At 44.4% G+C, this 16,050-nt stretch overlaps 1 protein-coding gene across 2 annotated transcripts in view; it reads right to left on the bottom strand.

Moving 5' to 3' along the window:
• Positions 1 to 16,050, bottom strand: part of PLXNC1 (plexin C1) — a 142,068-nt gene that overhangs the window by 39,528 nt on the left and 86,490 nt on the right. For both annotated transcript variants that reach the window (XM_029204686.1, XM_029204687.1), the window contains exons 13-20: positions 13,147 to 13,350; positions 12,845 to 13,030; positions 10,377 to 10,479; positions 7,212 to 7,313; positions 6,812 to 6,915; positions 3,098 to 3,136; positions 2,767 to 2,891; positions 1,563 to 1,761 (exon numbers count right to left, since the gene is read on the bottom strand). In XM_029204686.1, the coding sequence (XP_029060519.1) occupies positions 1,563 to 1,761; positions 2,767 to 2,891; positions 3,098 to 3,136; positions 6,812 to 6,915; positions 7,212 to 7,313; positions 10,377 to 10,479; positions 12,845 to 13,030; positions 13,147 to 13,350 (1,062 nt within the window). The remainder of the gene's footprint in view (positions 1 to 1,562; positions 1,762 to 2,766; positions 2,892 to 3,097; positions 3,137 to 6,811; positions 6,916 to 7,211; positions 7,314 to 10,376; positions 10,480 to 12,844; positions 13,031 to 13,146; positions 13,351 to 16,050) is intronic.

The raw sequence follows: 16,050 nt of genomic DNA, 5'->3' as shown, positions 1-16,050 counted from the left end.
GCCCCCAGGTTCTCAAAGGCAGGGCGGTGCAATCACCTGCAGGAACTTGGAAACGTCGACTACTGCGCCCCACCCTGAGCTTCTGATTCAGTGGCGCGGTAGGTGGTGAGGCAGGAGCTGCCTTTTGAGACTAAGACCCAGGAACTGGGTGAGGGTCCTGCTGCCTCTGTTTCGGAGCAGCTGCGGCTGAAGCTAGGATGGGGGGAGCCAAAAATATTCACCCCAGAAATAAGCGCTCCACATCTCCCCAAAGTGTTATGATGATGTATTCCAAGTAAACAGCAAAGAAGGCAGATTTCATTAATCTTAATAAATAGGCATTGCCTTGGGAGAGAAAAGGGTTGGTTAAAAAAAAAAAGGTTGTGCATCTACTTGTAAGATTACATTAAACATTAAACTAAGCACAGTCTATTTAAGGCGCTGCTTTTTGGATCTAAACTTAAGTAGCACTGTTAAAACCTGTGGTATAGCAGTGTATCTTATTCAAACTTTAATTAGATTTCAGAACTAGCTACAAACACACAATTATTCAGTTCTGCTGGAATCTGGATGGCTGGTGAAATTGAAGAAGGATAAGAACGTCCTGCACCAGGGGCCTCGGAGGGCTGAACGAAGCCTGGGTTCAACAGAACACACTTCTTTTCCTACTAATATTTCATAATAATAATGGGCATCATTTATGGAGTGCTTACTCAGTGCCAAGCAATTGTATACATTTTCTCATCAGTGCTTCAGAACAGCCCTGAAATATTCTTCCTCCAGTTGTACAGGTTATAAACCCAAGGCTCAGGCAGGTCAGGAAACCTGCTTGGGGCCTCTGGTAAGCGGTGGAGTCTAGATTCAAACTGGGAAGCGGGCTCCAGGGCCTATCCTCTTAACCAATGGAATATGTGCCAAGTTCACATTTGAAAAGATTTTAAGATTCAATTAGATTATAACCATGTTCACTTAACTGTAACAAAGTGAACTCAAGGGGCGGGCGGCTTTTTGGAGACTTGCTTTCCCATGGGATAACTGGTTGGAATTGAACGTAATTAGCTTGCAGAGAGCGTAGTGGTAGGTAAATGGCTATTTCCAAGATGCTTCAGGGGCCCTGAAAACAGTGTGTTTCCATCAGCATTTGAAATATGCCCTCCACTCAGCACACGTTAATTAACCACGTGAAGGTGGATGCAGAAGTCAAGGGGTATGAAGTTTCAGTTATGTAAGGTAAGTTCTAGAAATCTATCGTACGACATTGTGCCAAGAGATGACACCGTTTTGTACACTGAAAAATCTGTTAAGAGGGTAGGTCTCACGTTAATTGTTCTCACTACAATAAAATGTTTAAAAAGTCTTACTCGAGGAAATTCTAAATGAATTGTACTTGCCTAGGCCAGTTACCGCAAAAACAAATTTTATTTTCCCCTCCCTGTGCTCCTAGTAAGGACCAAGCCTAAAAGTGGTTAAATGCTGACACCACGGAGTGCTCAGGATTTATCCTGGCAAAGACACCAGCATCTGCTAAAAACAGCTGCCTATACAGTCTTAGCTCTGACGCCACCAAGGGACGCGACACTTACCCGCAGAAAACCAGAAAGGCAGACGGACATCCAGTTTGTGAGGAGCTTTTCCACCACGGACTCTGTGCGTCTCAGCATGAGTTTAGGCTGCATGTTACTGCACTGCTCCATCAAGTCCCTGGTCAGCACCTCGAGGATGCTGGTTAGGTAGACCAGCTTAGTTTGCAGTGCAATGGTTAAGAAGGAAGCAAACAGACACCTATTTAAAAATAGAGCCTTGGTTACAACAGCCAAGACACGGAAGCAACCTAAGTGTCCATCAACAGACGGATGGATCAGAAGATGTGGTACATATACACAATGGAATACTCTTCAGCCCTAAAAAGAAGGAAATCCTGCCGTTGGCAGCAACATGGATGGACCTTGAGGGCATCATGCGAAGTGAAATAGAGAAAGACAAATACTGTGTGATCTCACTTATATGTGGGATCTGAAAAAAAACGAAACAAACCTCAAACTCAGAAAAAGAGATCATATTTGTGGTTATCATGCTGTGCACCTTAAACCTATACAGTGCTGTATGTCAATATCTCAATAAAACTGAAAGAGAAAAAAAAAGAAGATATACAGATGATGGAAAAAAAGCATATTGAAAAAAAACCAGAGTCTTGATTAAGCAGGTTAGTCAACAGCTGTGGCTTGCTCGGTGCTGACAGCAGTTTCCAAGGAAACTTGAGGGGTCAGGCAATGGGATGCTAACGGGGTGCTGCCCCGTGGGTGCTTTTTTTTAACATCTAAGTTTCAACTACCTTTGTCCTCGATCCATAAAAACCACACAGCAATGTTAACTTCCGGTCATTTTATATGGTTTTCAGCATTCTCTAGTTTACTTTAAACTAGAGCGGTAACAAGAAGTGAATGTCTTCCCTGAATTTTCAGGGTGTTTTTAAAAATAGAAAACAGCACACTTCTGCTTTTTGACTCGGGACTCATGTGTTTTCTTGGTATTGGGTTTTTTTAGGGTGCTTTTTGAGGGGGGGTGTCACATGTGTGTGCATCTTCAAAATAGAATTTGTGTTAGAGCGTTGTGATCTGAAATGGAAGGAAACATCAGGACTGCATGGTGACCCAAATCAACCAGCCTCTGGAGAGATGCATGTTCTCAGATACCAAGCTCAGGTTGTAGTTCCGAAACAAAATGAGAGGCTCACGTTTTATTCTTTCTACTTAATGGCTTTCAAAATGTAAACAAATGGGCTGATACCTGTCCTTCACTGAAAAGTTCTTCTGCTTTTCAAGAGTGTGGATGACAGTAACAAGGAAACTTTTATTACAAATTAGGGCATCCAAAGCTGTGAGACTTTCATTCTTGTTGTTGGCATCTCTGTTCTGAAAAAAATATAACATAATATAGATAATATATAAACTTAAAGTTAGAAAGTAGATCCACAATGGGTTTTCCAAGACAATGAATTATTCAATATCAAATTCGTGATCCCAAAATACCCACAATAACAATTCAAAGTAATAATGGAGATGATAGCACTATGAAAGTCAGGCAGTCATGAGCGAAAAATGAAAACTTATAGACTTACATGCATATCTTCAGTGAAGATGTGTGTGAAGCCACCTGACTGAGAGGAAGGAGACACTTTTATTATTCATAACAACCAAAGGAAATGAAGAGTGTATTTTTGTTACAATACCTGAGTCCATTTTAATAAAGTAGAGACACTATTTGCTAATCTGAAGAGCCCCTGGGCTTATGTTCACAGCATATCTTCTACATAATAAATAATTGTTCAGCTCTCAAGAAACACCAGTGACTTCTGAGAGCCTCTAAGAATATTTATCGTTGCATCAGTTCCGGTTTTGGTAGGTGAAGGCATCTCACACTTTAAAAGAACTGACTCAAAAGTTAAAGAAGTGGTGGTGAAAGATTATGCAAATGTACAGACCACTCCTCAAGCAATTTACCTTCTAAGGATAAATACTGAGTTGTGTTGGTAAGTTTATACAAGTCTTAGCTTAGAAGCATTTACTGTCTGGATACACATTGTTATTCAAGAAGGGGTGGAGAGGGGTGGGTAAAAGCTAGAACCTGGAGTCAAACAACTTGGGTTCCAATCCTGGTTTTATCACCTACTGGTCACATGACTTTGGACAAGTCATTTAACCTCTCTGTGCCTGACTTTCCTCATCTGAAGAATGGGAACAATAATGATTCTCACCTCACGGGTTAGGTGTGAAAATAAAATGAATGAATGCACAGTAAGTTCTTCATGTCAGCTATCATTATCGGGTTGTTTTTTTTTTAATCACTAATTTACAGCAAACTAGACCACAATGCTGTTGCCCTGCTGGTTTCTAAAAATATTTTAAAGTGTTATGCTCTGTAGCTCTTGAATATAAACTTTGGGGTTTCCTTTAATGTACAATATCATAAATCATATTGGAATTAAATGACTAAATTTTAAAAAGCATGCTAACACTTTAAATGAGTCAACAGTATGAAAATATAAATTCAAACATTCATTTATTTAAAAATTTTTTGGTAATACTTGAAACTTTGGGCTATTGTTATATCTTATTTAAGTAAATTTCTTCTGCAGAGAATTTTTGCCTTATAGTTTCAAATTTGTTAGCCCAAGTAGAAGACCTCAAACTATTACCTCATACTCTCCCCTGGTAATAAGCAGAAAAATCAGACCCTGGGTTTGCAGTTTCTAGTTCCTCATATTTTTCTGCTGAACCAACCTTATGCCAATAGGCAATTTAAACAGATTGAGGACTTCCCTGGTGGCGCAGTGGTTAAGAATCCGCCTGCCAATGCAGGGGACACGGGTTCGAGCCCTGGTCCGGGAAGATCCCACATGCCGCGGAGCAACTGAGCCTGTGCGCCACGACTACTAAGCCTGCGCTCTAGAGCCCATGAGCCACAACTACTGAAGCCTGTGCGCCTAGAGCTCGTGCTCCACAACAAGAGAAGCCACCGCAATGAGAAGCCCGTGCACTGCAACGAAGACGCAATGCAGCCAAAAATTAATTAATTAAAGGAAAAACTTAAAAAAAATAAACAGATTGATTCTTGACCTTAAATAGGGAAATACCGCTCTGGATCCCTGGGTTCCAATGTTCCTTCCTCCTTTCATTCAAATTCTTCTCCTCTAGGTGGTTAGGTGCTCCGCTTACCCTTATTTCTTCTATTTTCGGCACAACAAAGTTGCCAATATAATGAAAAGCAAGGCTTTAAAAGCCAAAAACCAACTAGCAGGGCAAAGAACTACCGGTAATGCCTTGGTCTCTGAGAAGCTACCACCTCCTCTGGGCTTTGCCTATTGTTAACCGAGTAGGTGTTGATCACCCAAGGCCTCCCTCCGCCACCCAACCTCCAGGCCTAGAGGATGTGGCTCCTGATCTATCAGTAAAGGGCCTCTCAACAGCAGGACCTACCTTCAGCCTAGAATGCATTTCAACTGGTGTTCTAATGGAGTATCTTCCCTTGTTCTCTAGATCTTTTCTTTTTTTTTTTTAGATCTTTTCTTAATTGTGACAAATTCAGTTTTAACTGAGGTCTTCTCAATAGGGTTCTGAAAAATGTATGCTTGTCTTTCCTGTGTCTTCTTCTGACATCAGTTTCTATAGCTTTCCCAGTTGTCTTTCAAGATTCTACATAACCCTGAGTTAAATCAGTTTGCCTTCTTGCACCTCTCTCTTCTGAGATACCACAGCATTGTTCCTAGGAATTTTTTTTTTTTAAACACTCGCAACAGCATTCCTTTGCATTCGTCACTCTATCTTGCTCTTGATAACCGAATTTAGAAGACAGGAAAACTTTTTCTTTCAGGCCACAGATTACTCTCTTTAGCACTCAAGGGCCATCATTAACTATAAAAGCCCACAGAGTACTCCTGTAGATGGTAGAAACCTCTTCTTCTATTGCTATTAAATTCTTAATGGGGATCTCAGATAGCTGGGAAATAGGACTCTTGGTGCAACCTTTGCTGAGGCCCTGCACAGTCATCATGATTCAGGGAATTAAACTCCCCTCCCTAGGCAGTATTCTGCCATAGAAATGAAGGAGGTGGTAAATGGCAAGTCTTGGTGCCTGCTATTATTGGAGGATAACTTAAAAAAAAATACAAGTACTAAAAGCTAAAGTCTTATTTCTAGCCTTCTTGATTTACAACACTAAGGCTTGGACAAAAAAAAGAAAATATGGTGGGTGTTTTATGGAGGTATCCCACCCTCCAGACACAGCATCACATATCATGGTGTCCGCTTCTAGAATTATAGAGAAACTGGAAATTGCTTACTGCATGTGTCTGGGTTTCTGAACTCTAGGCTTCTGGCCAAGTGTAGCTGAGAAGCTGATGGTAAGGTGATACAAGCTCTCTTTTGGCCTGGAGAGATTTCTGGCTTTGCTTAGAAGTCTAGATTTAAATGTAATATGTAATTGGTGTTGATGTGTTCCAGAGGTTGGGCCTTGCTGTGGTCACCAGTTCTGGACAAAAAAAAAAAGGGCAATATGGAGGAACTGGGGTACCGGGACTTGGAGGTGATGGTAGGAGGATGAGGGTACCTCGCCAAAGACTTGGGAGGGTAAATGAGGAAGGCTATGTGAGCGGGTGAGAAAATGGAGGTGTTAGAACGTGAGACCGAAAACCCAAGGGGTTAAGTAGACTACTCCTCGGATCCTAGAACAAATTAATTAAACATTTCATGCAGCTATTTCTACTAAATGAGGATGACACAAACTGATCAGCTGAAGAACAACTGCTGGAGAGAACCATAAAAACTCTACATTGCTAAAAATGGCTGTTATTAACTCAGATTCTACACGTGTCTACTTTTCTCCCTCTTGGCCAACAGTACTTTTCATTTCCAATTGAGAAGTAATAGTGGATAATCTAGTAGCCGCAATGTAAGTCATGCAGATAAACACAACAAACTGGCCAGCCCACAATTTATTGATTTTTAAATAAACTAGCTCACTTCCCAGCTACAAATTCAGTTCTAAACTGGTAGTAAAATAAAGCAAAAAAATCATCACTTTGAACTTGTGTCCCTCCTAGGTTTTTGTTACTGGACAACGAGTAATTGCCAGTGACCCATCACTGCTTTGTACCCTAATCAATCCAATTAATAGTTATCCTCCTCCCCGCTCTGCTGAGATTTAAGCCATTATTCTGTACCAAGCACATTATCTACCGCTGCCTTGGAAGGAACCGCCGTTTTTGACAGTAGCAACAAGCACCTTCATTATTATTCAAGACTCAACCTTAGGAATGTGACCAATGCTCCTTTACCTCAGGGAAGAAAGTTCTCAGAGCAAAATGTTTGTAGTCAAGGAAGGGAACAGTTCCAAAACTATCAACCACATCCAATTTATCCATCTGCAGCTCAGCGAAGCCTGCAAAACAGAATCCCAAGAGCAATATTTTAACTCAGAAGACAATGGATGAGATCTGCTGCTGTTCTGTCTAACACGGAGTATGACCTTGGTTTTCATTAGAGAAGAAACAGTAGATAATTACTTGGTTGGCTGCAGAGAAGAGCTGAAATAAAACACAAAGCCAGGCCTAGACCCTGCTGTTCAGTTGTCTTCTATACAAACAGCTCTCACTACTGTGGCTGGTTCCATTTAAGGGTTAAAAAAAAAAAAAAAAAAAGGGCTTGTTTTTCTACAAATAAAATTTTGGAGCCTACCATCACGTATCTCTTTCCGGAGCTCACTCTCCAGGAGCTCCAGCTGTTGGCTCTGTTTGCGACTCAGTTCCTTCGATTTGTGCCTGGTCACTCCCACAGCCGCTGTGGAGACAGAGATCCAGCATGAGACTGACAAAAAGGAAAACAGAACCAACCTTTACAGTCCTTTACAGAGGAGGCGGCGGAGGGAGAGCGAGAAAGACTAGCCTGGAAGAGGTGGAATTTCTAAGAAGAAAGATTCCCAGCGAGGGGTCACTCTACAGATGAAGATGCTCAAATGCAACAGAAAAACCCCCCAAAACCCCTACTCATCTTCAAAGTAAAAAACTAAATCCAATAACCTTCACTTGTAACCAAAGATCCCAGCTGGCTGAAAAGGAATGAAACAAGCCAAGTTTCCCTACAGCCACAGGCCACTTAATATTGTTCTGTTCTTTTTTAATGTTTCTAAACATCCCTAGAGAAATATAGTTGAGCCTTAAATGCAGAAAAAACCCCACACATCCACAGTGAGTTACATGAGCCAAACTTGCATAGATCAAACGGGGTGACAGGATGAGTGGTCCCCAGTGAACCCTTGTATCTGGATATTGCTTCTTTCTCCACTTTATTTTGCTTCTAACTATGCTGTAGATGCAGTAAACCGAACAAGTTCGGCACTTGGGTTCATGTCCCCGCTCTGCCATTAACTAGCTGTGCGACCTCAGGTAAGTTCCTTAGCATCTCTGTGCCTGGCTGCCTTATCTATTAAAGTGCCTGCCTCCTTGTGACACTGACAGGATTCTAGGAAGTAACTCACAGAAAACATTTAGATCTTATTTTTAAAAAAGAATATGTAGCAATTGTCGACTCTCATTATTATTCTCGAAAGTTTTTCCTCTTTTAATAGAAATTTCATGATAAAAGGATCCTGCTAGATGTGAATGATGCTGGAGGAAACAAAATTCAATACAGCTGTGTGCTGGACCACTTCATAAAGTCAACAGTCTTAGTCATAACGTGCATCATGTATCTTCAAGAGAGGGTGGAGCAGGCAGGGATTCTCAGATTTGCTTGACTATGGAGCCCTCTTTCCAGGAGCATCACTTGGGACTGCTGGCACTCAGACCACCCTTTAGGCAGCACCAGCTCACTGCCTGAAAATGGAGCTAGCAGGCCACGTCCACAAAGCAGTGAGTTTTTCCTGGCTGAAATCTCCAGGGGAAGCTACAGGGGGTGTTCTGTAGGTGGCAGCCTTAGGCCAGGTGTGTATAGTGTTTTCACTAATGATGTGCTCGATGGTCCGAAGAGTACGCTTACTCAAGCTGCTAAGGACACATGCCTCCACGGAATCATGGTAAGAAGGGGAGGAGAATTTTAAACAGCTTTGCAGATACCAATGAAACCAAAAGTGATGTGTCAGATGGAGCCCACTTCACCTGAAAGAGCATAAACAATCTCTACCAACAAAGTGAAGGGAGAGGAATGAAGATTCGCAGAGAGCCCAGGAAGAGATCAGAGGTTTCTGGGAAGTCACAAAGTAGATGTGACTCCATGATGAGACTGCTCTACCTAGAGCTGCCTGACAGCAGCGGATTCTCAAAATCGAGCTCAGCGTTTAGAATTTACAAGTAATCTTCTTATTTGAAGCCAGCACCGGCCAGGACTTTATTAAAATATCAGGTCCAATTCTGGATTCTAGATGCATTAATAGTGGTGGATAACTTGGAGAGAGCTTTTAAAAATACCTGAAATGATCATCAACGGTACAAAACAGGGTCTCTGCAAAATGAATTCATTCCATTAGACTAGTTAACAATACACATAAGTCCTTCCTTCACTGGACTGGGAACTAGCCAAGAGAAAGGACCAGGACTGAACTCATCTTCCCTAAGTCCAAAGCCTTGCACAGTTATCAGCAACATAACAGGTGCTCAATAAACGTCAGGTAGGTGCGTGCAGGGATGGATGAATGAGTGAGTGAGTGAGTATACGGAAGGAGACCTTAGCAACTATTAACCGAAAACCATTAGAGAGGCGATGCCTGCATTAAATCAAGGAATATGATGGGCTCCATAGCTGTGGAGGAGAGTTCTCTTTTTTAAGGAGGACAAGAGGAAACAGACTTAAAATGAAAAGCAGCTCAGAAACAGAGGTCAAAAACTGAATGGCTGGGCTTCCCTGGTAGCGCAGTGGTTGAGAGTCCGCCTGCCGATGCAGGGGACACGGGTTCGTGCCCTGGTCTGGGAAGATCCCACATGCCGCGGAGCGGCTGGGCCTGTGAGCCATGACCCCTGAGGCTGTGCGTCCGGAGCCTGTGCTCGGCAACGGGAGAGGCCACAGCAGTGAGAGGCCCGCATACCGCAAAAAAAAAAAAAAAAAAAAAAAAAAAAAAACTGAATGGCTACAGGGACCAGGTCCTCAGATGAGGTAAGTGGCCTGGGTGGAGACAGTAGGGAGTGGTGGAGACTATGGCAAAAGCCTAGTGAACACCTGCCCTCTCTCTAGGGGTAGCTGCTCCTCAGCTCCAGAAAACTGATGTTATGGAAAAATTAGGATCCAATGATCCAGATCTTTCTAATTTTCAAGAATCGCCTAATTTTAAAATGTTGTCAATTACTTCAAATTTTTAAAAATGCTACGTGGGCCAAACAAAACACATCGGTTGGCCAGATTTCATCCAGTGAGCAACCACCATGGGATCACTGTGCTTGGATGAGCCTTGGAACATTTTAATAGATGGTACAGATCACACTTCCAAAACACAGTTCTGCCAGGAAAAGACAGGGCTGGGGTAGGGGTGAGGGGCGGGGTTTGCTGGGATGAGAAGGCAGGATGAGATGACCAAGTCCTTGGAGCCCAAAATCCCAGAGGAATTCTGAGGAAATAATGTAAATGGGACATCTGTCATCACAATTCACAGGTTCAGGGAAGCAAAGTGGATTATATTTCTCAAACACCAAGATACCAACCATCTTTGTAATCCAGCCTTTTATTAATGAAGCATCCTAAAAAATGTTTAGAAAGCCCTCAACGTGTACCTGTTAGTCCTTTCCCAAAGTTTTGATCTGGGTTTTCATCCATTGATACTTAACTGAAGCAAACAGCCCCTGAAAGCTGAAAGCCTTCCTGCCTGCCGAGGCCCCAGGGAATAATTTCTCTGACAAAATTAAACAGGGCACTTACCAAAAATGACAATCACTAGCAAGACGGGAAGCCCAATCAGAAAATACCAAGTGGAAATAACCGATTCCCGCTCGACGTAGAGTTCCAGGTTTCCCAGTTTGACCTAAGGGGACAAAGAGGTGGGGTCGAGGTGGGGACCACATCTAGGTACACAATTTTTCCCCCCAAATGGTTTTCTCCAAGATACAAAAAGAGGTGGCAAGCTAGGTAGGATATCTGAGTTCAAGTCCCGTCTCTGGGCAGATTAGCTATGTGAATTTCAGCCAGTCAAGAACATTCCCTGTGCCTTGGTTTCTGGATTCAGCTCCAATCAGTTGCGGGGCTAGACCTACAGATTTTACACTTCGGTCCTCTTTGCCCCGGGGGTTTTAAACTGCAGGAATGGGGGTGATAAAGAGATAGTAACCTGTGGGTAAGACACCCTCTTACCCCTGGACTAAGGAAGTAATCCAACTTTTTAACCTCTTCTACATCTTGTGTTTTCTTGATGGGCCTATTTTGAAGGAAGCATTCTGTGGGAAAAACCAGTTTGGCAATGCTGCCAGGATGATCCCTGAGGGGCTTTTCCAATTTTAGGTTTTGATTATAAAAGTTTGTAAAACTTGTAAAGGGAAAAACTCTGTATCAAGCCTTATTTTTGCATTGACATACATGTAAGTATTGAGGAACATTACCATCCTGGGAGCCACGGCTGACCCTGTGGAAGTATCTGTGCAAAGTGGCTAGAGTGCAGACTCCAGGCCCAGACAGCCCAGGTTCTAAGTCCCAGTCCAGAGAATGAACCTGGGCCCTCGGCAGTGAGAACACGAGTCCTAACCACTGGACCGCCAGGGAGCTCCCCCTTGCTGTCCTTCCCAGCTGTAGGAGCTTGCGTGAGTCACCTATCCGTGTAGCTCTCACTTTCCCCATCTCTAAAATGGGATGCTGTTACGCCTCTTCGGAGGGTTGCCGTGAAGATGAAACGTGCCGGCATTTGTTTGTAAGCAAGTTCCTGGCACTCCCGCTCAGAGCTCTCCAGCGGACTCCTGGAGCTCAGAGCCAAGTCCTCACAATGACCCCCAATTGGCTCTCCATGCTCCCCCTGTTAATGCTCTCACCTCCTTGGAATACTCCCCGCATTGTTCCTTCCACTCCGCCACACTGGTCTCCCTGTTGCCCTTTAACAGCACCAGGGAGGCTCCTGACCCAGGAACTTTGCAACCTGTGGTTCCCTTTGCCTAGAACACTCTACCCCAGATGGCCCACAACAGCTCATGCCCCTCGTATGCCTGAGGTCCTGATTCAAATGTCGTCTTTACAGGGAGCCCTTTTCTGGCCGCCATCGTAAACCTTGCAGCGCTGCCCCTCACCTCCTGCTTCATTTTTCTTCATAACAGTTACCACCATCTAACACATCTTCAATTTATTTTCTATACTACCTGCCTTTTTAGGTAAGATCCATAAAGGCAGATATTTTGGGGGGTGGGGGGGCAGGCGGGTCTGTTTTCTTCTCTGCTATGTCCCTATGTCCCAGTGCAGGCACTCAGGAACTAGTCCTGGATAATGAAGGATGCTACCATTTGCTCTTCTCAACTAACCAGACACGTGGGATCCCTTGCGAGTTTAGTTGCTCTTATTCATGTTATAATTATTATGACCCTCTTTACCGTATAACAGACGGACCAAGGGAGGTTCAGCTAAAGCCAACTTATCTAAGGCCACACAGCTATTAACTGGTGCAGCTGAGACACAAACACATTTTTTGTTTTGCCTTCCAGTTGATGTTCTTTTTTCTTATCCTTTACCCAACTACTTATGACTCTAGATCATAAAGTGTTTTGGTGGGGGATATAGACTGTGCAGAGTCTCATACGGCATGAACACTATAAACGGAGGTTTCTAGTATGTTTCCCTTCACCACGGTCTCCTGTCTTTATTGTGGGACATAAATATACCAGTGATGGGACGGACCCTCAAACAAATCTGGGAAAAGATTAAATGCAGTGAGTCTGACTTCATGGTGGAGGAAGCAGCCCATGACCCATTGATTATCTGGTCCCCATTAGACTCCACTGCCACTTTCAGTGTGCCAGGGAAGCCCCCATTCTGAGTGTCTGCCAAGACATGCCACCTCTGCGTTTGGGCAAAGAATGACAGCTCACTCGTCAGTGGGTCTGGAGATTCTGCTGCAGACGCTGCGGTCTAAACGTGTGGCTAGAACAAAAGCTATCAAGACTCATTAGTATCATAAACAATGGTGTGCTCGGTGCTTCGACATTCCAATGGCACAGGGATGGGTTCTGCAAGGTATTCTGGAGGAATAGCGTTTGGGCCTACAATACCAGCTTTGTTTATCTTCACTGAAAGTGAAGATCTAACGATCCACAAAAGATTCTATTCTGGCTTCTGGTTTAGCCAAGGAACCCCCCCTCCCCCCACCCCACACCAAATAAGGTAAAACTGACGGGTAGGCCTGTCAGGCAACCTACGCGAACTTTCTTGGAAGAGGTGGCGATGCTGTTTGCCGCAGTGATGCCTTTAATTTTGCAGAAGATGGTGGTGAGATCTTGATTTCTAGTAATATTTTCAAAACTGCAATTTAATTGCTCATTTTCTCCATGAAAGAGAGTAATTTCAATGTCTTTCTTGGAAATGTTGAAGTTATCATTTTCTTTCTGTGAAGAACAAGGTGAAGATGAAGAAATCAAGGCGTGTGTGGAAACTCACAAACATAAGACACCTTTCCTGTGGAGGGGAGCACATCCTCCCACCCGAAATGAGAGAGACATACTTGAATTTTGACTTCCAATTCTGTGTCCACCTCAGGCTCAGCCCGGTACCCTGTAAATCTGGGGTCGTCAAGGTACTGCAAGCTTCCACAATCCAAGTAGGTCTCCTGGACCCTGAGCTTCACAGTGACATTCGTACGCCCTTTTGAACTCTTTAAACTAGGGGCTAAAAATCTGCAGTGAGTCGCCATACAATATTCAGAGACCTGAGGGAGAAGGAAAGAGCATTTTGATAGCTTCGTTAATGAATTTCAGCTCTGGGATTGAAGAGCTAAGTGACCTGGGCAACTGAACCTCTCTGTGCCTCTGTTTTCTCCTCTGTAAAATGGGGATAACAGTATACCCACCTCATGGGGTTGAATTAACTCTAAATTAAATGAGATGAGGTCTCACTAAATTAAATGAGAATATCCATGCAAAAATGCTTACAAATCCATGCAAAAAAGCACTCAACAAATGCTAATATGATTATTAATATTATTAGTAATAATGAAAGAAGAAGGTGATACAATAGGAAAAAAGGGTACTCGGAAGAGAAGTCAGCTAGAGAAAGGGGAAGACTGCACCAGTGGGCCTGTGCGTCCTTCAAGACGTCAAGGCTGAGTCCTGGGAAACTACAGGAAGGGAGGAGCCAGTTCTTCGGCAAGGCTGGCTGCAGGCTTGCGTCTGCTGACTCGATCACTCTGTGTTGGTGAACCCCTGTGCTTTAGCAGAAATCACTAACCACAAGAGGAAAAGGCTTTGCAGGCCTAACAAAAAGGAGAGGAAAACAAAAGTAAAAGGGACAACACGGCTCCCATGAAAGAAGGAGCATGAAGATGGGAAACCACGCAGAAAGGGTGGCCCACTTTACAGGCTTATTTAAAACAAACAAGCGAACGCAGATACCGTCATTTTCAGGTGTGCAGGCAGTTGGGCAGAGAAAGCTGCTGGGAGAGGGGCGGTTGGCAAACGTTCTAAAGAAGAGTAGCTAAGACTCCTAAAAGGAAATTTGCCAGGTGGGGATTTTTCCTCTTTGTTATTTGCTGTCTAACTAATGTTGGAATTTTAAAAAGGGGGTAGGAAGAAGCAACAGGTGGGAAAATCTGATGCAAAGCACTGAGATGTGGACAAGCAAAACCTCCCTTCACCTTAACGCCTTTCCAAACGACTGCCCTGAATCTCTCATTCACATCTCTGGCGACATGAAGAAAACCACAAAACCCACTGCCTCAGCCCTCTCAACAGCCGTAACCCCAGCAGGCTGGCTTTTTGCTGAAGACGCCTTCTAGAAAGATTCCTGGTGATAGGGTGACCCTAACCTCATTATTCTCTACCCTCTAAATTTCCATACCAGTGTCACCCGAAATGCTCTTTTTCTCTAGTTTCTGAGCAACTTCTTGGCCACCTTCACTGGCCATCTTGTTTTCTTTCACTCCTTAAAATTAAGCTGTTCTGCAAGATTCCATCTCAGGCACTCTTTTCTTCTTCCTTTGTGCTCCCACTCCCAGGATGTCATTCACATTCTCCTTCTAACGACCATGCTACAAAGATGACCCGTCATCTCCCCACCATCCCTAGATACCTGCAAGAGCATCCTTATGGGTCTCCCAGGCTTTTTTTCAGTTACTGCCTCTCCATATGATCCTATGCACCATCGCCAAAATCATCACCATCAAGGGTACCTATCCTCACGTCACTCCCTGCTCAAAGATCTTCAATCCCTCCCCACTGCCTACAGAGTTAAGGGCAGACTTTTCAGTCTGATCCTCTCTTCCGGCCCAGCATGGCTTTGCAGCCGTCCCTCTGGCTCATTCCCGACCCATCCTCTCGGCTCCAGCAGAGCAGGACTCACCGATATTCCCATCAGGGGCCTGTGAGTAACTGTCTCCTCTGCCCCCCTGCTTCTACCTGCTCAAGTCCTACCCATACCGCTCCACTCCACAGACATGCTGAAATCTGCTCTAGTTTAATTTCTCTTTCATGTGGAAACACACAGTGGGGTATCTGAGCTGGAAGGGAATCAGAGGACCTAGAACTTCAACACGGCCTGTGCGCTCAGCTTTCCATCCCAGTGTAGATTACCCGTCTCCCTCGGTGAAGGCAGTGTGACTCTCTATTTTACCTTTTGTCCCTGCAGCCAGGAAAATGTTTGGCCCACAGTAGGTGCTCAGTGAATTCTACTTGATATTGGGACAGCACTGGGGAGGGAGAGCAAGTTCACTCACAAATGCAGGCAATGCCTCTGGTAAGAGGGTCAATCTCTACGAACCACTCAACAGGGTGTGTTGACATCATGGAGATGGGGCCTGGAATCAGATACAACTTGAGGCTTGGAACTGGCTCTGAAGGGTGTCAGGACTCGGACATGTGTATGACAAGGCTCTAGGAGGACTTAGGAAGGCCTCCTGGACCTAGACCTGAAGCCACACTGGTTCCAAGCGGAGGCCGGGTCTGTGGCCACTAACATGCCTGCCAGCTTTGGCAGGCAGTGGTCTGGCTGGGCCTCAGAGAGGCTGTTACCTTCACATCTCTCATGAAGGAGGGACAGAAAGGGGAAGAGAGAATGGGGAGAGCCTTCGAGAAGAGCCTAGAAGTGCACTCAGAGGCCCCGACTTGTCTCTGAAGTTCATCATTTCCCATGACGAGGCCCGTGTGTGACTCGTGTTGGGCTAAGAACTAAATGGGGCTGAGGGCCAGACCCCTGTGCGGGGACAGGAAAGGCAAGAGGAGGTGAGGTCAGAAGGAAGGCACCAAACCAGGTCAAAGAGACAAGGGCAAGAGAAGGAGAAGCACATGACAGCATCTCTGGGACTTCCACAGGTCACCTCACCTCTGAACCACAGCGTGCTCTGTGTGGTGGGACCACTACCACCTACTCTTCACAGGAATGCTCTTCCTTCCATCACACCTCAGCCACTCACAAG

This window comes from Monodon monoceros, unplaced genomic scaffold (assembly GCF_005190385.1).
Source record: "Monodon monoceros isolate NGI ecotype Baffin Bay Population unplaced genomic scaffold, NGI_Narwhal_1 Super_Scaffold_6, whole genome shotgun sequence".
NCBI lineage: Eukaryota > Metazoa > Chordata > Mammalia > Artiodactyla > Monodontidae > Monodon > Monodon monoceros.
This window is presented reverse-complemented; position numbering and strand designations above follow the sequence as displayed.